General features: G+C 46.3%; 1 protein-coding gene and 1 long non-coding RNA gene across 13 annotated transcripts in view; one reads left to right on the forward strand and one right to left on the reverse strand.

Moving 5' to 3' along the window:
• Positions 1 to 22,705, forward strand: part of ABLIM3 (actin binding LIM protein family member 3) — a 196,378-nt gene that overhangs the window by 102,048 nt on the left and 71,625 nt on the right. For 11 of the 12 annotated variants that reach the window (XM_053297264.1, XM_053297267.1, XM_053297266.1 and 8 more), the window contains exons 2-3: positions 5,261 to 5,401; positions 19,671 to 19,854. In XM_053297264.1, the coding sequence (XP_053153239.1) occupies positions 5,261 to 5,401; positions 19,671 to 19,854 (325 nt within the window). The remainder of the gene's footprint in view (positions 1 to 5,260; positions 5,402 to 19,670; positions 19,855 to 22,705) is intronic. The other variant, XM_053297265.1, reaches the window with a different exon arrangement.
• On the reverse strand, positions 1,044 to 19,125 carry LOC128345402 (uncharacterized). Its single transcript, XR_008316441.1, has 4 exons — positions 19,011 to 19,125; positions 14,895 to 15,081; positions 5,307 to 5,419; positions 1,044 to 4,231 (listed from the first exon to the last, which is right to left on the reverse strand). It is a non-coding gene; the product is annotated as an uncharacterized LOC128345402 (long non-coding RNA).

Raw genomic sequence — 22,705 nt, forward strand, 5'->3', positions numbered from 1 at the left:
AGGAGGAGAAAAGAGGCCTTGAAGGATATATCAAGGACAGTGAAGAAGATGCACTTCAAATGGTCAATAACGCGAAACTATTAAACATCAATGAAACAAAGCAGGCCTACAAGAAAGAACAAATCAAGAACCGAGCAGAAAAATGGAAAAATGAGCCACTGCGTGGTCAATATTTGCACAATATAAGTGGAAAATCAGACATCACCAAGACCTGGCAATGGCTTCAGAATGGCAACTTGAAGAAAGAAACCGAGGGTTTAATACTGGCTGCACAAGAACAGGCACTTAGAACAAATGTAATAAGAGCAAAAGTCAAAAAGTCAACAACAAACAGCAAGTGCCGCCTTTGTAAAGAAGCAGATGAAACAGTGGACCACCTAATCAGCTGTTGTAAAAAGATCTCACAGACTGACTACAAACAAAGGCATAACAAGGTAGCAGGGATGATACACTGGAACATCTGCAAAAAATACAAGCTACCTGTAGCCAAACATTGGTGGGACCATAAAATTGAAAATGTTGAAGAAAATGAAGATGTAAAAATATTATGGGACTTCCGACTACAAACAGACAAACATTTGCTACACAATACACCAGATATAACTGTAATCGAGAAAAAAGAAAAACAAGTTAAAATAATCAACATAGCAAAACCAGGGGATAGCAGAATAGAAGAAAAAGAAACAGAGAAAATCACCAAATACAAAGATCTACAAATTGAAATTGAAAGGCTGTGGCAGAAAAAGACCAAAATAATCCCAGTGGTAATTGGCGCCCTGGGTGCAGTCCCAAAAGACATTGAAGAGCACCTCAACACCATAGGGGCCACAGAAATCACCATCAGCCCATTAAAAAAAGCAGCTTTGCTGGGAACAGCCTATATTTTGCGACGATATCTATAATAACCAACAGTATTGATGATAAGATTCAGCCACCCAAGGTCCTTGGGAAGGACTCGATGTCTGGATAAAACAAACCAGTCAATAACACCTGTCTGACTGTGTAAATAAATAAATAAATAAATAAATAAAAGCAAGGGTACACATGCCCACAGATGGACTGGCAGGGAGCAAACTATGACAGCTACTTGGTGACAGTCACCACAACAGGGAGAACAGTCACCAGGGTACCTGTCCCCACAGCTTTCCTCCATATAGTAAGCTCACTTTATATAGAGCTGACACTCTTGTGAGAGAGTGTTCTGTGGGAGAAGGGTTATTTTATCATCAGACATTATTAGTGATTTTGCTCGGCAATTCACTCCCCTCCCCTCTGATGGTTCTTCTCATGAGTTGTGAGGGGGTGTCCTCATGGCTTGGCACTCTTTTGAACAAGCACGGTCCTCCTTGGGTCATCATCATTACATATGTTGAATTGCTCTTTTGACTGGAGCAATGCTGACCCTGGTGACTAGCCCTGCTCATGAGCAAGCCTAGGGACCACAAACCCCCATGGGGAAGGGGCTGCCCCCCCTTCCCCAACCTTTATGTGAAAAAGAATAGAACTTGGCTGCTCAATAATCCTCATTTGGGGCTGCCTTTTCAACCCAACCCTGGGCACACACACCCCTCCAGCCATTTGTTCCCCTCCGGGCACTGTGATGGGGTGCCCTGTTTATGTTGCCACCTGGAGTGTTTGTGCTTGTGAACATACATCATTGTTGCTTCATTCTCGGGGAGCAAAGCACTTAGTGCCCATCTTGCCATCCCATCCCCTTCCCCTCCTGCTAGCCTGGTGGGACAGCAAGGGACAGAGAGGGAAGAGGGAATGCCCCTGTGTGACTTTGCCACTTGACAGGCTGACAAGCTTGGGATGGGACGTGGTGCTGTCCCTGTTGCTGGGCAACTCCATAGCTGGATGGGTGACAGGAGAGGCAGAGCTGCTGCTCGGAGAAGCAGCCAGTGAGGAACGCTGCAGCCATGGAGTGGCCACGTTCCTGGGTAGGTCTGCACCACAGTTTCTATGACTGCAGTTTGAGAATTGGAATGCAGCCACGGTCATGACGGTGTCCAGGATCAGACGTAACTATTTAGCGGCCAAACTGGAGGTCTCAGCAACAAACATTTGTGCAAACCAAAGATTCAGAGTGGAGTTTGGTGAGGCAAATTGCTGGTCACTTTCAACTTGAAACCACGGTTGCACGAATTCGGATGTAATGGAGTTCCAAGCTCTGCCCCATTTAACACCGGTTTCATGCTACATCTGAATTCGGCCATTGGGTGGGGCAAATCCATGGAAAGCTTTTAGGCAAGTACAAAGAGCTTATGATAGATGCAGAAGGGGACAGGAAACCACAAAAGAGCTTTGAGGAGATGCCTTACACTGTGCTTTGTAGTCTGTATCATCTTTAATCTTTGCAAAATTCTCCTCCTCTAAATGCTAGCCCCCTCCCTTTGTGTCAACAAACCCTGTGACTAAGCTTAGCATGATTGTAACTGCATTTGCACACTGTCAAGTGGTTTCATGATTCGTGTGTCCCTGAATGGTAAGACGTTCCAGGGCATCTCTATTTACAGAGTTCTTTGCCTTTAGAGGAGATTATACTGGAGAATGAAATGGTGTTTTTGTGACTTATGTTTACTTACAAATGTAGAGTTGAGCAGGTGGCAAGTAAACAGAAGCACAGGGAAGCAGTGCTAGCCCCAGGAAGCATGGCTTCCTTCAAGCTTCAATCTCTCAAAGCTCAGAAGGTATTTCTTTGGCCAAATTTAAACCGTCCATTTCAGTCAGTCTATCCAGACAGCTGGGTGCGACATATTTCAGAAGCCTGGAATACTTCAATGCAGCCTGAAGCAGTCCTGCCCTATCAAGAGAGGTAGTTCAGTAAAAAGGTATAATCTCAAATACTTTGGATCCTGTTTTCCCATAGGAATCATAGAAGGCAAGGATGACTGTGGAGAGGACTCGGAAATAAGCACCCGGGGCAAAAATGAAATGTAGCTTTCATACTGCAGCAGTATGAAAAACAAACATCTTAAGGCCCTTCCAGACAAGTGTTGTCTTGCATAATTAAGAAACAGTTATTACTTGTGTGCTGTAAGAAATCAGCACACCTTTTCCCAAGGTATCAATTCAGCTGTGAGCAACTTGTATTATTCCAGCCATCATGCTGCAGTATTTGGTTACTGGGAAAAGACATTATTTTCCTAAGAAAGTGGGTTGTTGTTGCTCATACTATGTGCATTGTGTTGTCATAGGCACCTATTAGTAATAGTTAATGCCGGTGGCATTACTGGTGATCAATAACACAAGTCCACTCCCCGCTAACCCAAACACGCTATTTCACCACTTTCAGTTTTTAATCATCTTTTGAAATCTGTGTGCACCTTCTCTCTAACAGGAGAGTGCTCCCCACATGCATTTTAAAACTGCAGTTGCAAACCAGTTTTCTGCCCACTGTGGCAACAAGGTGACCCTTCCCTCCTATTAGATGAGGAATCAGCCACCAGGACAATCTAGCAAGAACACAGTGCTTAAGTGTGGGGGTGAGGGGTTGTTTTTGTTTGATAGGGTCTGTAGAATAGGTTTTGCTGAGCAAGCATCAAGGAAAAAGAAACAGATGTAAGGAAACCTCTTTCCTTTGCAGAGTGCTTAGGGGATTCAAAAGGGTTAGAGAGTTCTTATCTCTCAATCAATTCTCCTGGGATTCTCTACAATCTACTACCTGCTTTGAAAGGGCTCAAATACATGCAGATGCTTCCCTGGAGAATTCTGAGAGTCTAGTCAAACAAACCTTGGAAAATCTGACCTTCACTTCTGATGTGACGATTCCCATGAGAATTGAGGATCTCTATGGAAAGGCATCTCTCACCAGGAATGCAAAAGTCCTGTGCTTTTCTTTCGCCCCAAACATCAGCATGTCGGGTGGTGACACCTTTGGTAGCACACAGACAAATACCAAGAGCTTGATGTTTCCATTCGTACAGAGATGGATGTGGGAGTCGAGAGTGAAGGCATGGCGGAGAAATCCCTCTTGCTACAGTTTCTTCTTGGAATGGTCTGGTTCTGAATGAATGGAGTTGCAGAGCTGGGGCACTTACCTTGCATACTTGCACGATGCCCTTTGAGGCCTTTAAGGGCTGGAGGATCAAGGGTGAACACTGTCATGCGGAGCTGCCATATGCCCTTTGGACCATTGAGCCAAGTATTGTCCACTCTGACTGAAAGCAGCTTATTCCATCTGACAGAGGTCTTTCCCAGTTGCCTTAGATCTTTCTTTGTTTAAATGGCACTGCCAGGAATGCAGAGGAGACTTTTTACAGAGATGTTATAGAGGTTATAGACATTTTTATTGTATGTTTTAATCCTATGTTGTGAGCCACACAGAGAACAATTTGCTATGGGGCAGCTAACAAATAAAGTTGTTGTTGTTGTTGTTGTTAGATAAGAATGTAAGGATAGAAGATAAATTGCCTTATACTGAGTCAACCATTGATCAGTCTTGCTTCATGTTGTCTCTTCGGGCTGGCATGGCTCTCTGGGGTCTCAGCCTGGGGTTTCTCATAGCTACCGAAGATCCTTTAAGCACATATGCCAACCTAGCACCTTCTACATGCAAGACATGTGCTCAGCTCTTGAACTAAGGTTCTAGAATATTTCATGTCCCCTTTAGCAATGCCCTTTACATTTCCTTTGCCTTCTCCAAGACAAATGGTTGCCAGAATGTGAGCAATATGTTTAACATTTTCTCCGCCAGTCCTTTGACTTGCTCATCCTTGAGGCATATTGCCTCTCCTGTCTCTGCTGGGGATTTATACTTTGATTGATTGATTGATTGATTGATTGATTGCTAAATTTCTATACCGCCTTTCATTAAAACCATCTCAAGGCAGTTCACACAATAGTTAAAATTAATGCTTGGCATAAACCTCCGCAAAGAAAGAAATCTGCCATTGGATTCCACCACCAGGGCTGGCACCCTTGGGACAACTGCTGAGGGCCTAGCACTCTGGAAGGACCCATTGCTGACTCCTGCCCTTAATCCTGTGGGGACAGATGTTGGTTTTCCCCCATTCTCAACAGGCAACAACAACCTTCTAACTGGCAGCTGTAGCCTGTCATGTCCCCCACCCTCCAGTACCCCATGTAGCATTGTGATGCTTTTGTGGGGCATTGTGAGGAAAAACATTACAAGTAGGAGGTCCCACCAAAGGTCCCCTCACACCTAGAGCTAGCACTGTTCACTATGCTAGCTATTCTGATGGGTATTGTCTCTGCCCCCCCTGCCTTGCTAACAAGCTCTACCTTTCCTTTTCACCAGCAGTTCCTTTTCAACAAAACCCATACAACTCTGGGGGTCGTCCTACCATAATCCAGTGCTATCGCTGTGGAGACACCTGTAAAGGGGAGGTGGTGCGTGTCCAGAGTAATCATTTCCACATCAGATGCTTCACCTGCCAAGGTAAGTGCTTTTCGGGATCTGTAGTGGATCAGAAAGGACCCAAAGGTTACAGTCAAGCATTCCTTCCATTCCTCGAAGGCTGCCTTTGCTTTGAGCGCAGAGTTCAGCTTAACCTCTACGAAGCATGCAACACTTGTGCAAAGTTTATGGTTTCTGGGTATCAGTTCAATGATGATGGCAATGAGGGAAGCAACCAGGAGTGATGGGCTCTGTAAGCAAACTACCATTGTCTCCTGTCTCAATACTTTAGATTAGGGCTAGAGCGGAAACAAATATCTGCAAATATTTGAGATGTGTCAGATTTTTCAGTTTTGCTATACACATTTTTGAATGGAAAATCTTGAAACAGGATTTGAATTGGCATTTTTATTGTTTGACTTCAAAATTCAAATGCTTTAGACTTGTTCACATCTCTTGGTGGTTTTGATTTTGGCATGCTTAAAAAAATTAAATCTCATAAACTGTCAACTACCAAATCCAAATTGCCATGAAATACTGTCAGATACTAAATATCACTGCACGTTATCGATCCGATCAAACACTATAAGACAAAAAATACTGCCATATGATATGTCACCTATCAAATACTATCTTATGTTAAATACCATTGCAAGACAGCCATCAAATAGTGTAAAATATGATATAGCAGTGATTTTGTCAGACCTTGGCCAAGTTCTGAGATGGGTCGTGGCCCAGAAATGGGTCCGCTCTGTGCCAGCCGCTTTTCTCACTGGCCACCTCTTGAGGCTGTTGCCTCTCGGGCCGCCTCGCTGGCCGCCTCTCGGAGCTGTTTCCCCACCTTCTGCTGCCTCTGCACCCCTCCTGCTGTTGCTTGGCAACACCACATTGGAGAAAGCCTGCTTTCCCCTGCGTCTTACAGGTCCCCCTTGTCCATTTGCACAAAAAAGATGGGAAGACATGACGGGCACAGCAAGAGAGATCTCCAGCAATTCAGGGCGGCAGAGATATGTGCACAAACATATGAAGCTCCGGTAACACCAGAACATGAACAACTAGGTTGTTTCCCACAAAGGGCACATGTGCCAGGCCGTTGGGGGAGTGAGAAATACGAATGTGCTGACCCCATGCATGACAAGGTTTCCATCAATGCTACCTCTGGGATAAACCTGTGGAAACCCCAGTCTTGGCAAAAAAGTGGGAAATAGGGGAAATAGGGTGAAAAAACACCGTGCAAAGAAAAATGTACAGGGACCAGAAAAATGACTATTGGTAGCAGAACCTCTACTAATACTGGAAAAATAACCAGGAATACATATGGAGGGGGAAAAGGCAATTATATCTGTGAAACAAATTAAAGATGCTATATTAGAATGAAACCATATCAATCAATATGTATTCCTGGTTATTTTTCCAGTATTAGTAGAGGTTCTGCTACCAATAGTCATTTTTCTGGTCCCTGTACATTATGGGACATTTTTCTTTGCACCGTGTTTTTTCACCCTGAAACCCCAGTCTTGGCAACCTTCCTGTGGTCCAGTCATATAAGGAGACAACACACTAATCTGGTGTCTATCTCTGTCCATTGAATTAGATTTCCTGGGCCACCAGCAATCCACACCTTGGCACGTTGCCAGGCATGCAGGACCTTTACTTAGAATTACCATCCAAAATGTTTTGACAGCTTTCATCTGGGGAAGGAGAAGGGGCACACGTGCAAGGAACCCTTTCATTAATAACACATCTGATATAGCGTGGCTGCCCAGCAAGGCATCCTTTCAAAGGTGTTGTGTGTGCTGTCTGGTTGGGCAGCAGAGCATTGATTGCCTTGGATGCGTTTACAGTGTCTGTATTTTTAAGGTTCCCATGGACAGTGCTGCTCCCTCCAACTGTATAGAGGGCTGCCCTTGACTGTGTGTGTGTGTGTGTGTGTGTGTGTGTGTGTGTGTGTGTGTATCCACATGTTCAAGCCACCTAATGGCACAGTGGGGAAATAGCAAGCAAAAGGTTGCTGGTTCAAATCCCCACTGGTAGGTTTCCTAGAATATGCTTCACAGAATGTGGGAAATACCTATACTGGGCAGCAGTGATATAGGAAGGTGCTGAAAGGCATCATCTCACACTGCACGGGAGGAGGCAATGGTAACCCCCTCTTGTATTCTACCAAAGAAAACCACAGGGCTCTGTGGTCGCCAGGAGTCAACATCAGCTCGAGGGCACAACTTTATCTTTATCCACATGTTCATCCTTGCCCCCCCTCCCCCCGCTTGGAGGTACTCCAGACTGGTGCGGTATCATGCAAAGGAAAGTCTATCATCAACGGCATAACCAAAAGTTTGGATTAAAAGATAGCCCCTAGATTTTTTCTGTGGTTCTACTTTTTTGTACCAGTTTGTTGGGGTTAGGGGGCCGAGCCGCTTGCCCTAGGGTGCAAGCGTGCAGTCTCAGCCATACCTCATGAGCAGAACCATCCAACAGACAAAGGAAACTAGCTATGTGTGATTATAAAATATGCAATAGATGTATGTTTCCTTCTCCCAAGGACTGCTCTTTCATGAGAGTGGCTGGTCATGGAGACACGCATGCATCTCCTTTCCTGGTCCCAGTGACAGTTGCAAACCAGGAGTCCAAGCGTCCTCTCTGACAGTCTAGTTTCTCCTCAACACATATCCATGTGTGTGTGTTTTGTCCCATCTGGCTTGCCAGGGATTGCTCAGATCCATGGGTGCCCTTCCTTGGGATGCCCCGTGGCAGCCAATTTACATATCCCGCAACACCAGTCCCAGCCAGGCCTGTTTGTTGATGTAGGATCCATCCTTGATCTTTCCCAACTCTGCCCACCCGAAACCATTCAGACACATGTTGTGGAGCGGAGCAGACTCTTTGAAGTGGATAGTGGAAGGAATGGAGTATGAGTCATATTATTAACCAGAAATACTGGGAGCCCCACATCAGTGGGGGCCCCTATAGTTGGATGGCCTACCTCATGAGAGTGTAGTCCAATGGAGACCCGAAGCACATGGTGCCTCCAGTTTTCTCCAGTGGACTGGCCCTCTCATGAGAGGGCTAATCCCCAGCCAGCAAATCGGTGCGGGGGCAGGAGTGTATTGGGGCTTCTTGGACTGCTTGGCCTGAGTCTGTTAGTCCAAGAGCACCCTTTGTCAGAGTGGACCAAACCCCAGGATCTTTTGCCTTCCCTCATATACATATTCCCTCCTTGGAAGTCATCATAATCCCTTGCCAAAGTAACAGGAAACTAATGCCCCTTGCCATCCCCGGGTATCAATAATTGTGCTTGTGTGAGACTGTATAGCTGTGGATCTCTTGCAAGGCAGTGGTGCAAGTGGTATGAGGATAGAAAATGCCTTTTCCCTACCAAAGGTGGGTGATTGATGCTGAAAAGGAACAATCGCACCAGGCACATACCCCTTGAAGATCGTGACCAATGGTTGCTGCTTTACTGACATCTGATGCCTTGCCCACAGTCTGGTGACATGCACGGTATGGAGCTTGCTAGGCTACAGCAGACCAGGAAGAGGGAGGGGTCTCTCTTTCCAGAAGCTAGGGGCTGTGAAACTGCGTTTGAACTATCGTCTGCAGGATGATTCCTGGTTTCACAGATTAACCAAAGGTTCATCTACCCAAGGTTTCATCCTATGTCTGAATGCTGCCTAAAAGGCTGCTCAGCATGACCAACTTACACAAATGGGGGAGTCAAGCCCATGAGCGTTCTTACACAAGATCAGCCAGGCCCCTACAAGCTCACCAGGCCACCTTATTCCTCTTAGGTTGGGTGGCTGCCCTTCCTGCCATTATCAGGACAAGTGGTCAAGGACCTTAGGGGGCTCCAGATGGGGCCCTCCCGTCATGGAGGCTCCCTGCCCACTCTGACAGGACTCACAATGGACAATTGTGAGTACAAATTGCAAACAAGTCAGAAAGTCCCTGGACTTGGGTATGTTGTTCCAGCTCCATAGGCATCACTTATTTTAAAGATGTACATCTTATGTACTTTCTACCACTTAAGACTTCAAGATGGCCAACAAACATGTTTGAACACATTTGTTTTCAGTCTCACATGTAACCATCCGACAGACTCCCTTGCCCTGCAGCTGATGTCCATGCAGAAAGGCCAAGCCAATGGGCTTACTAGCCACATGCTGCTCATTCCAGCAAGTCAAAGAGCAAGTCCTTCCCAGAAGCACCCCCCCCCCAGACCAGTCCAAAAGCACAGATAATAATGCCCTGGCTATGGATGGGTTGGAGGGATAAGGAACGTTCTTGCTGCACAGTTCTTTCCATAGACAGCTGGTGGATACATCACAATCCATGACATATGCATAATCCATGACATATGCAGGTATCGTATTTGTATGAGGGGCAAACATTATTGCTGTAATTGGAGGTGTACATGGAGATATGTGCCTAAGAATTTAAGCTGGGTTAACAACCATTCCTTCTCCACAAGAGTCCCCAAGAATGGTAATTTTGTGAAGCAGAGGAATGATCATCATCCTCATGAGACTACAGTCCCCAGAGTTGTTTCAGGAAGCCATAACAGAAAAGCTAGTGTAAAGCCATCCGGAGTTTGCTATGTTGATATACTCTATTAGGGAAAGGTACCATTTCAGATTCTAATTCTGGTGGTGTGTGGATGCTGTATTAAAATGGCCACCCTGGCACATGGGCCCTTGTAGTCTGATGTCAGGCACAGGCATAGTGAAGTGCCGGATACAGTGAGAATGACTCACTCACTGCTTAGTGAAAGACGATGAGAGAGGGAATTAACAGGAAGCAGTACCAAGCTCTGGTAATTCACACTGTACAATTTATAGATCTGATTACTGCCCCTTCATAAGAGCAGCTGTTTCAATAAATGTATGAAAGCCCTTTCACATCCGTTCTGAGCCATTAGCTTTTACAGCAGCATCTCAGCTTTGCTCCTCCCCATTTACTCTTCCATCAGCAGGGCAAGGATGAGCTTAAGAAATGCACCATGCTCGGTGCTCTCAGAGCATGCTAAAGGAGTGGCAGAGGATGACTATGAGCAGCTCCCGAATTTGCAGTCTCTTTTGCATGCTGGCACTGGAGACATGGAGGTCATGTTGGGCAACCTTAGATCAAAGGGAGAGCAAGAGTAACTGTTTAAGTTGAATAGCAGAAATATTAAAACATATCAAAGCGAACTTGAGACTAAGCAGAAAGACTACATGATGGGCAATGAAAATTAAAAACAAGCACAAGTGTTTTGATTTTTAAAAGGTAACAGGAGTAGGTACAACAACGTTATCACCCTGAAAGAGAAAAAGTGGAGGGGTACTTTGTATCAGTTTGGCTCTGCAAGAAGTCCAGATATTCGTTATGAAACTGCTCTGATTGCCCTCCTATTGACCTTTCACCTACAGGAGCCCCATGATATCATCAACTTGAAGGAAAGAGGTGGAGAGGTGGTACTTTGTGCCAGATTGATTCTGCAACATGCCTTGATATTCACTCTGAATATATAGTCCAAAGAAACAAGCACTGTAACTGTTTGCATCTCAAGGCCTTTTCACCTTCAGCTGTAGAAGTTGTTCTCGGGCCAAGGTAGAGCAAGAGTTTCCAGCTCTGGCTGCTGGCCTTTTCACCTTCTTGCTGACGTTGTCCATTGCAATTCAGCCCAGCAGGGTAACAAGCTACTCTGTGCTGCAGACAGAATGCTTCAATGCCAGATCCTCACCAAATCTTACCTCTACATTCCAAAGCTCCAGCTATGCCTTTCCCTGCAAGCACCAGCTTATCCACATAGCCTAATACTCTCTTCCATTTGCTAGTGGGGGCAGATGAGGTGGTGGAGCCAGAGTGGCAGCATCCAAGTCTCTCTCCAAGGAAGCCTGACAGTAAGATGGTGTGTGGTCCACACCATAGTGAGGTGCATCTCTCTTCCCTTTCCCTCCCCTTGTGCCTTTCATTAGACCCTTGGAGGGCCATATTCTTAGGGCCCATTCAGACATAACACCAAACCAGAGTTAAATGTGCCAGAGATTTGAGTTTGTGATCGTACGAAAATGTGAAGCCGCAGTTTTGTCACCCAACTGTGGCTCCGTTTCCTCTCCCAAACCTGAATCTGAGCCTTCAGTTTGTAGTGAGTTTTGCTGCTGAAACCTCAGGTAGAAGGCAGCATTGTGTCATCCAAATTATGCCACCGCTATAACCCGAGTTTCGTGCACAAGCTCCTCCCACCACCATCGAAAGCTTGGCTCAAAGCAGCCCAGAAATGTGTCATTTCTAGAGCAGCCATGTTTCTTGCTGGCTGCTTCTCGAAGCAGATGCCCTACCCTCTGCCGTCTCCTTGCTCCATTTGCTTTTGCCTGGGAACAGGGATGTTGTGTCCCTGCATTTAAAGGGATGGAACAGCATTGGAGAAAGCGCGCTTTAAATTTTAAAAGAAGAATAGACACACACGCAAGGAGCCCTTTCATCGACCTAACACTCGATCTAGCCCCATTCCTGGGGCTCTCAGATGCGATCAATGAGTGTAGTTTTTTTGGTCCTAATGTACACAAAGGTGAGTGGCGGCGGGGGGCGGGGACCAGACTGAGGGACATGTTCAAGAATACCGGGGAAGACCCCAGTTGTTGGACCAGTGAAGGGCTGGGGCTAGTCATCTGTACTCTAGGAACAGATATTATTGACACCTAGGAGGAGATATGTATATTAAGCAGGCAGAGGATCCTGGGGTTTGGTTCACTGTAATGAAGGGTGCCACCAGGCTAGCAGATCCAGGCAAAGCAGTGAGAAAGACCCAACACAATGTCATCGTCATGCTGGCTTGCCAGTCAGCGGGTTAGCCTTCTCATGAGAGGGCCAGTCCACCAGAGAAAACAGAAACACCAATGTGTTTCATCTTTCCATTTGACTACACTTGCATGAGGTAAACCTTCATACTACAGGGTGGAGCTCCCAGCACCACTGGTTAACAATAGAACTCATACTCCGTACCTTCCCCTTTCCACCCAACCCCTCCAGACTTCCAAGTAGTCCAGGCTGCTTTGGGTGTTTGAGTGGTTTTGAGTTGGGTGGGCAAACAAGGAGAGACCAGGGATAAATCCTACATCCCAGGCTAATCAGTTCCAGATGGGCCTGACGCTGCAGTGAATGCAAAACAGCCACCGCAGGGCACTCTGGGACGAGACACCCGTGGATTAGAATGGTCCCTGGCTAGCCAAGTGACTGTTAGAAGCTAAACCAAGCATGGAGATACATTGCAGGGGGACCAGACTCTTTTAAGGGGTGCTTATATTCTCAGTTCCTGCCAGTCGCCAGGTCCGGGAGGGATGTTGCCAAGGCACCTTTCCTTGAGCTTTGGTGGAACTGTCAACTGGACTGGGTGGTAAAAGTCCTCCAGCCTGCCTGTGTGCCTCTATGGCCAAGTAGTCTCATGAGAGAATGGTCCACTCAGAAGCAGGATCCATCTTCACTGCACTGGAAGCATCTCTTGGGCAATCAAATCCTACTCTAGAGGGACAGTTCTGCTCATGAGGTTTGGCTGGGACTAAGCATGCGTTCACCATGAAGAATGGTCCCTCCCCACCCAGCTATTACAAAAATGGATCAAAATTACCTAAACCCAAAAGGACAGATCCTAAACCATTCTAGCCTATTCCTAGCCATCTAATCCTATACATCCATACATTACCACTCATGCACAGGACAGGGAAGTGGGTCTTGTGGGAGGAAAATAATAGAAATCCCCAGAGACATGGGGAGGGAGGGAATGCATCTCCTGACATATCTGCTGGGGAATGTTGGCTGGTGTGGGTGTGTCACAAATGGCCATTGCTGGTAACAAACTCATTCTGCGAACATATGAGGAAAAAGTAAAGGGAACGCTTATGCAGTCTATCTTTAACCAGTACAAGTGGAAGAAGAGGGGCCCAATCCTCTCTCCCCAGGGGAGGGTGGGGCACAAGATCCTTCTTCTCCAACTACAGAAGGCAGTGGTGTGAGCGGTGTCAGGAAAGTGTTAAAAGGTCTTTGCCTGGCTGAGGGCAGGTGGACACTGCCGAAAAGGTATGATAGCACTGAGCACGCCTCCTCTAGCATTGTGGTCGATGGTTGCAGCTTCACTAGCGTGCTGACACCTTACCCACAGTCTGCCATTACGAGCAGAAAAGAACTTGCTGGGATGCAGCCTGTGTGGAGTAGGAAGAAGGAAGGGTTCCTCTGCTCAGAAGCTGGAGGTTGCCAAACTGCAGTTAGTCAGTCGTCTGTGGCATGACTCCTGGCTTCACAGATTAACTACAGCTTGGTCTACCCAGGGTTTCATACTATGTCTGAATAGGGCCTTAGGCTCTGAATAATACCAGTATCCCCTGGATGTGTTTTTAACTCTCTTTGGAACACCATCATGATACTGCTTGCTTGTACATGACAGGAAAATTTACATTCTGTGCAGCACTCAACACAGCCTTAACCTGAATGCTCCTGAGCAACCATTCTGACTCTCAATGTAACTTGCTTTGAGTGCTGAGGGGCATGGGGTGAAGGATGATCCATGAACAGGCCCAAGATGAAAGTTGCAAAGCATGTCACTTGAAATGCAGTAGGAAAGGATGTCAAGATCAGCCAGTTGCCACAGGCTGAATTGATGGGTGTTGTGATGCTGATGTTCAGGGGGTTTCAGAAACCGTACATTTCTCTTAAGCTCTTGAGTATTTGCATGTAATGCCCATGAAATAAATGGCTCCTATTTACATCTGTGTCTGTACGCAAGCTAGTGGTTGTCTTGAATATCTGTTTTTCAGAAAAGGAAATTCTACTACAACGTCTAACAATCTGCTAGGTGGTATACCAGACATGCAAGTTTTGTGGTCTCTGCCAGATGGGTGTCAGTCTATATGCACTGAACAAGCCAGAGGGCAGGAGAGAGATCACTGATGGTTTGCAGAAGCTATGGAGTCTAGTCTTTAGCTTCTCTTGCATAGTGTGTGCAGCCAGGCTGCTTCCAAAGACTGCTCTGAGCAGTGACCGTACTGGGGAACAGAAAAGGCAGCAGGAAGTACTTCACAGAAGAGATGCTTCCTATTGCAAGGGTATAAAGTTGATGGCACTTTTCTTGCATGATGGTAGCATAGCTGTGATGCTGATGTGGAGTGACCTGCTAATCTTTGTAGACGAATCAGCAAGGAGATCAGTTAGTTCTCTGAATGTGTGGATTGTGCGTAACTGATGTTTAATTCAAAGCATCAGTTGTCCAGAAAACCTGAGTTGCCAGTCAACCTTAATCCAGAATTTCCCTTTAGCATAACACTCTGACTCCCACCTAGCCACTCTTTCCCACTTACACTCCTCTCTTGCCTGCTATGTGTGAAGCAGCCATGGGAAGAATGTGAGCCAGAGGATTGAAGAAGGAACAAGCAGGACACACAGCAGCTGCACAGTCTTCTGCGACATCATTAATGCCAAAGGAGATGTCTGGTGCTCTAGGTTGCAGCCTCACAACCCTCTGCAAGACATGAGATCTGGAAGCACCCACCTACTTCCACATACTTACCGGCCTGAATATGCCCACCTGCCAGACTCCACTCCATGCTGGTTTCCAGAGCTCCACAAGAAAACCCGTGTCTCCAGGCCCCTGGAGTAGGCTAGTCAGGCAGACAAAGAACTCAGACTGCCTCCAACTTCAAAAGGGATGCAGAACCACCAGGGGAGAACTTCTTGGCAGCATTTGCCATATGCTTCTGAAAGAAAAGAAAATCCTCATTCCCTACCTTCCCCTTAAAGCTCCGCCACCCATTCAGCCTCCTATTCTCTCTACTTCCATCTGATTTCAACACTCCTTTCTCACTAACAAACCAAACCTATGCAGACGTACAGCACAATCCTGTGCATGTTTACTCAGTTGTGTATCCCATTGAAGTCGTTGAAGCTTAATCCTAAGCAAATCAATATACATAGGACAGATGCTTTAGGTGAAAAAAAAAGTCAATTAAATATCAATGGATGCCATTCTGCTAGGGGTGGAAACACCATTGAGCGAACGGGTTCATAGAACCCGAGCCGCCACCAATCAGGGACCGCAAGCATGGCCCCAGACACGCCCCCTGAGTCCGACGTCAGACGTGGGGGCGGCGTTATTTCAGTCCCAACAGGGCTGCGTGGCCCCGTCTGGAACCTAAATTGGCCCACGCTGCTTTGGCAGTGCGGCTGCAGTGAGAGCTGCTCCTGGTCTCGCTGCCAATGCAGCAGGTCCAATGGATCTCCCTCCCAAATGGGGCTGCGTGGCCCTGTTTAGAAGAGGGATCGGCCCACGCTGCATTGGTAGCCAGCTAGAACGGCTCTCCATGCCTTTAAGTCAGGGAGAGTCGCTCCGGCCCATGCTGCCCAATACAGTGCAGGCCGATCTCCCTTCCAAACGGACTGTGTGGCCCCATTTGGGAAGGAGACCACACTCCTGCATCTGATGTCAGATGCAGGGGGCGGGGCCAGGGGGCTGCGGTGGCAGCCACACACAGGCTGCCGCCAGCCTCCCTATGCTATTGCTTTCTGCATAGGATCAGGTTGTCTTTCTTACCACAAAGACCCACTGTAGTTACATCCAGTGATTATTATCCAGACCCACAGCAAGGGTTTGTGCTAAAAGGTTGTGATATTTGCCCACAAGATTTTCCTCTCTAGAGACTCAAGTTTTACTTTGCAACTGTTTAGGAAACAGTCTCAGAATGGAAGCCCAGTTAACTTAATGCCATCTCCCACCTCACTTGCCTGAAGGCCTAAACCCGGAAGCCAGAGTTGAAAACTCCTTGCTCCTCCTTGGGCTAAGAACAACTTTTATAGCACTGCTTTGGCCCCAGACTGCACCTAAGGCTAACCCACATGCAAGTTCGGTAGACCAGCTGACTAAGTCATGTGAGACTCTTATAGGCCAGCTGACTACTTAGCTGGGACACATAATCCTCCAGGCAGCTAGGAAAGGACTGCATCACAAAGGAACAGACCAATTCAAAAGCTGCTATTCAAACCTTCCCCTTTTTCAGTGGGCCTGAGCTCATGACCCAAGTAAGTGGGCCATTTAGTTATTTAAAATAACTAAATGGCCCACTTACACCTTTCCCCATAAAAACAAGACAGCTTTGTCCATTTCATTCCACATTTATCTCACTTGCCTCAAGGAGGTGTGTAGGCACAGCCATCCTGGAAGAAAAGAACCACCACAGAGCTTGTTTTCTCTCTCTCTCTTTTTGTGGCAGCAGCAGCTGCTAATGATACAAAATGCCAGCATCATCCTGGGAAGCAGGATGGATGGCAGAACTCAACTGCTGCCTGAGCAGAGGTCAGGTTTCCTTTTGCCTGGCTGTTCTGCCCAGGTAGCATCTTGCTGCCTGCTAATACTCCATCAAAGAGGGCCCAGTCTGTGCCGTCATGCACCAAGGGTCACAGACAATGTCCCCAAGCAGCAGCCAAGCTTTCTCTCAGCAGGGCCCAAACTTCCCAGAAACAGTCCTGGGTTGTTGTTGTTTTTTTGCTGGGTCTTGCTAGCAACCCAACAGTGACATCTTGTGGGGCTGAAGGAAGTGCTTGGCCCTCTAGTTTTTTGAAAGGTCAAGTCTGGAAGGCATCATACAGAGAGAATACATCCAAATTATCCAGAGAAAAGTTCTCAGTGTTGCATTCCAAGTGAGAGGTCTTAAACAGAGAAGGCTGGTTCACACACATGTATGTTCATCAACATCCAGTAATGTCTTGCATGTGTGAATGACCAACACAGCTCTTAAGATCGTGGGCAGAAATTCCACATCACCTCAGACACCATGCTTTCTAGTAGAATCTTTTCATATAGTCAGCTGCCAGACATCCATTGTAGAGTAACCAAGTGTGGTACATGCATGTATGAGCCAGCCCTGAGCGATTCCGATAATTATGCACTGGTTGTTGGGAAAGGCTTTTTGAACCTTCCAGAGAATTCCATCCCTGCTTGCTGGTTCATAATTAACTTTCATTAAAGTTCATAATGTTAGATCTAACTCAGTGAATTCAGGGACCCATTAGTAGTACTGTGCTCACACAATTGTTTGGAGAAATTCTAGTTTAAAGTGGGTGTTAATTGCTATTGTTAATATTACTATTATTTTATATGCTTTTCAGCACACCACACCCCCCTCCCAAATGGATCTCAAAGAGGTTACACATACACAGCGACCAACCCCTTTGGCGTTTTGTCACAAAACATTTTCCCCAGCTGCCATGATTTCAGGAATAACTGCTAGCTGGATTTGTCTCACAATGCATTTCACATAATGCATTTCCTGATGTGAGTGCATCTGAGAACGGCTTGTATGTAAAGCCCTGTGTGCACCAGGAAAAACTCTGCAAAGATAGGAGGGAAGGTCACACAGACTGCATTCTCACACTCACAGCAATTCTGGTCAAACACCATGTTGGCCCCACAAATGGCTGCTGCACATGTGCAGAGGTCAGGGGAGTGCCATAGGCAGGGCCTCCACCACTGCTCCCCACGTCTTCCAGGTCCCGGTGGTATAGCCGGTAACGACTTCTAGAGGTACATCTCACTACCCCCCGTACCTCCCTCACTGGCCGCCACTGGTTCATCATGTTGACTGGGTGTTCTTTCTCTCCCTCGCTTGGCGTGAGGGAAAGAAGCAACATCCAACTGGTGCATGAACGAAGCACCGGCTGGGAGTGGACAAGGGGCTGTGCTTCGTGCTCCCAGCTGCCAAGCAGTTTGTTTGCTGGCTGCAGCTGGGAGGGGAGCAGTGGCAGGCATCTTAAACACACAGAGTATGGAAGTCAGGGCTCCACAGTCAGGTCTCCTTAGCAGGGGCGTAGCAAGGTTGGAGTGGGCCCAGAGACAAGATTTTAAAATGCCCCCCCCCCAAAGTCCAGGGCCTCCGCACACCCCAGGCCCCCAAGGATTTAAGTCTGATATTCCAAAATAAGTATGCTGCCTGCAAATACATTTCACTGAATACACACACACACACGTCACAATATATAGTGATATACATTGAGTACTATACATTTGTATTACTTTTAATGCCTAGAACACACTAGAAAGATGAATTATTAAAATGGGCCCCTCGCTGCAGATTAGCAAAGGAGACTTTCAACCATGCAGGGTGAACCTATGTTTGTTTCCTCAGAATTCTGAACAAATTCAGTCAAGTTTGATTGCAGGAGGTTTTTCACAGGAGGCTTTTAAAGCCCTTTAAGACACATCTCCTCTGGAATGGAGGTGCTGCATTCACATGTTGGCCAGATTGACCCTGAAGTCCCTGCAAGTTATTGGGGAGCAGTTCACACACAAGAAAAATAAAATAAAAGCACCACACATGCTTCACAGTTCTCACTCAGACCTTCTGGGTTGCAAAACAACTTGAACATAAGTGCATTTATAAATGAATGAATAAATAAATAAAATTAATAAAATACTGTTCCAGAAGTTTTTGCAATTTTCTGCCATGAAACAAGCCACTTATAGGACTTTTTAGATAGTTTTTTTTAAGTCAGCAAATTTTCCAAGCTGTTTCAAAATAAATATTCAGAGACTTCTCGGTTCCCCCCCCCCCATATCCAAGCCCTATGGCAAGCAGATCCCTATATATGGGGGGGGGGCGGGAAAGGTAACCACAAAAAGGAGTTCACACTCTACCTGGCAAATGCTGGTCTGGGTTAAGCAGGGCAGCAAGGGGTCTTCTGCTGCCGAGAACACTCGGGCTACCTCCTCCTTCCTGGCTTGCTTGGGCCCTACTCGAGTTCAGGCTTCACTGCAGCCTACACGGAGGCCTCCGTGGAAGCCCCGCCCACCCGCCGATCAGCTGAGAGGCGGGAGAAAAGGAGCTCTTTGCAGCTTGTAGCTGCTGGATTGCCACCAGGAGAACAAGCTGTAAAGACGGCGAACAGGGCAAGTGGCTGAGGGGCCTTGGGGCTGGGCAGGGGGCAATGGGGAGCCACGTGAGGTGCCTCTGGGGTGCCCCTCCAGGCAGTGGGGCCCCCAGACAACTGTCTCCCCTTGCCCTATCATTGTTACGCGCCTGCTCCTTAGCACATGTATTTAGGAATGCACATCTGTTGTGGGTGTCATCACAGCAAACATCATTGCCCAGTAAAGGTGAAGCAGTCCAAGGTAATTGTGATCCATTGACCAAAACTAACACTTTAGGGGCTTTGCTTTGGCCAAATAATGTGTTTTCTATTTATCCAACCTCATGGTGTTACCTCGAGCATGTTCTTTAAAATAATATGCCTAGCCTGAAAAGATAATAGAAAGCTGACTTCTGTATCTCTGTGCTTTTTGTTTTCTCTTTTCTAGTGTGTGGCTGTGACCTAGCTCAGTCTGGCTTCTTCTTTAAAAATGGAGAATACATCTGCACCCACGACTACCAGCAGCTCTACGGCACCCGCTGCGATAGCTGCCAGGACTTTATCACTGGAGAGGTGATTTCTGCCTTGGGTCGGACTTACCACCCCAAGTGTTTTGTGTGCAGCATGTGCAGGTGTGTTGAATAGGTGGCAGACAAACGTATCTATCCATTAATAGCTGGGGATCCCAAACAGAATGCTTCACTTATTTGAAAGAAGGTGCAATGTCATCTTGCAAGAAATCCACAACATCATAGCTTTTAATTTTTTGCCTGCACTGTTCTTGTTGTAAGCTAAAGGGTGAACTTGAAGCACAGGGAAGATCCCATGCAAATTCATCCTAAAGAGAGATATATATACTAGGACCTTTCCCTTAGCACTATTCTCGCCACAGACCCAATCCTGCAGCAGCAGTTAGAGAATCAAACATAATGCCTATGTTTAAAAAAAAAATATTTCTCTTCACCATCTTCAGCATTTATTATTAGGCAACTAATAACATTTGAAAATATGGGATAGCCTTGCTGGTGAGAAGGGGGAAGATAGCTATGGTGAAAAGCCTGTTTACTCACTTCAGCTCTCAGCCTGTTTACTCACTTCAGCTCTCTGGAAAGCCTCCAGATTCTCAGCATTTAATAAACCTTTTTTTAAAACCGACATAAATTATGAAGAAAGGAACATATGGTGTTTATTTATTTATTTATTTATTTATTTATATTTGATGATGATGGTGATGATGCAACATCCAAACTAAGCTAGTCATGACCGTCCCAATGACATTAATGGGGCTTAAGTTAGTCCTTGATTTCAGTGATGCTTAGTCATAACTAACTAGTCTGGATGTTGTCCATTTTAAAATTGCTGCTGCTACTACTACTACTACTACTACTACTACTACTACTACTACTACATTCATGTATGTGGAACTTTTAAAAAAGTGAGAGGAGGGGATTACAATAGACAAATATGACAAATATTCAACAAAAGTTCCCAAAGCGGTTTACGTAGATATAAATAAATACATAAAATGGCTCCCTGTCCCCAAAGGGCTCAAGATCTAAAAAAGAAATGCAAGGCAGACACCAGCAACAGCCACTGGAGGGATGCTGTGCTGTGGATGGATAGGGCCAGTTGCTCTGTCCCTGCTAAATAAAGAGAATCATCACTTTAAAAAGCTGCCTCTTTTGTTCAGTTAGCAGGGAAGACATAGGGAGACAAGAGAAGAAATACTAGCAAATGGAGACTGGGTAACCAAAGGGAAGAATTCATGATCAACTCAGTTGTTCAGATGCAGACTTAGTGACAGTAGGGTCTGGGCACTGGGAATTCTGTTAAGTATCTGAAGGAAATAAGAGAGGAGGCATCATTGGAAGACAGTGATTCTGTCTGGTGTTCTGGAAGTTCTGGAAGACAGTTCAGAGCATAGAGGGGGGCTTTGATGGTGTTCTGGAAGACAGTTCAAAGCATAGAGGGGGGCAAGGGGAAAAGGGCAGAGTTGCTTGGGAGAGCAGTGATATCACAGTCACTGTCCAATAGATACAAGACTGTTGTGTAACTACAGGATTCTTAATGGTAATGAAGACAGTAGCTAGGGTGGTTAACAGTTAGGAACTCCAAGTTGCAGTTTGAGTGCCAGGAAAATGAGATGCCCTAACAACGTGAAGCATGATTTGGAGGGAAGATGTCTATACCCTTGGCAACAAAAAATGTGCTGCTTCTCAAAACTACCAAAAAAATGTACATACAGGCTCTCAGAATGGTGAAAGTCTGTGCATTCAAAAGTTCGCATATGCAGAGAAAACACTATGGATATCGTTAAGCAGGTTCTGTGACTTATTATTGTGCCACATTAACTGGATTAAGAGCATGTCAGGTAAGAGTGAGGTTAATTCCAGTAATATTGATGTCACATTGTGACAACTGAATCATTAGTCTGAGTGTGGGTGGATGGTCCTGCTGATAGGGAGTGGGGGGATTAGTAATATCCCAAGAGATCTGTGAAGCTGTAGTGGACTATGTACTATTCTAGATCTTAGCAGCACTCTGGTAGGACAAGTCTATTATTTTGTCATTCACAGCATTGGGAGTGCATTAGGGAAGCATTAAAACTGAAGATGGGTGAAGGTGAAAGACAGGAAAAGCTGTCTTAAATTATCCCCCTGAACCTTTCAGTACACACCCCACTGCCATTGCTGTGGTCTGCTGGAACCACTTAGCTATATTATGGAGTTTGTTCCACCCATTCTGCAGCAATTCTGGGCCCCATTCCAGTTGCTCCAAAGGGCTTTGTTAATCTGGTACCAGCCCGTATCTGAAGGGAGTCAAGGTGAACCTCAGTGGCCCCAGTTATTTAATAACAGCTTAGTGGAGTTTGGAGAAAACATAGGCACAGTGTCTCACCCATTGAGCAGTAGAGAATAGAACCATGGAGGGCCAGTTCATGTTTTACCAGCAATTGCATGGAAGCGGTCACCATGTGGTTGCTCCATGTGGTTGCTCCTTTACATGGGCGGGCTGTTAATGTGGTTACTTCACATTCCAGTGTCACCAGCCTCCAGTGCTAGGTAATACTGGTATGGAAAATAGCCACATTGCTGACCTGATGTGCTCTGTTTGCTTCAAGCACTACCAGGAATGGTGTGGGAGCAGCTGTGACGCTGCTGGGAATCGTTTGGTTGGACTGAGTTGTGGGATACAAAGGAATGCACTGACAACATCTGAGTGAGGCAAGGTGAGATGTGGAGCAAGGCAGAGGCACAGGTGCAAGTAGGGCAAATGTATAGGTGTCAGAGGACAACAGCAAGCCCCACCCACTTTGCTGCTCAGATTGGAACTCTGAGGAGATCAAGGGAGCCCAAACAGGTCGGAGCCTGTCGGTCACCTGAGAGGCTGCATCAGCAGACCATTCTCTCACTTCCAAAGACAGCTTCAAGGTGGACTGAAGTATGCACCTCCACCAATCAGCTGTCATAGTGGTGGTGATGG

Source organism: Hemicordylus capensis, chromosome 2 (assembly GCF_027244095.1).
Source record: "Hemicordylus capensis ecotype Gifberg chromosome 2, rHemCap1.1.pri, whole genome shotgun sequence".
In the NCBI taxonomy this organism is placed as follows: Eukaryota; Metazoa; Chordata; class Lepidosauria; order Squamata; family Cordylidae; genus Hemicordylus; species Hemicordylus capensis.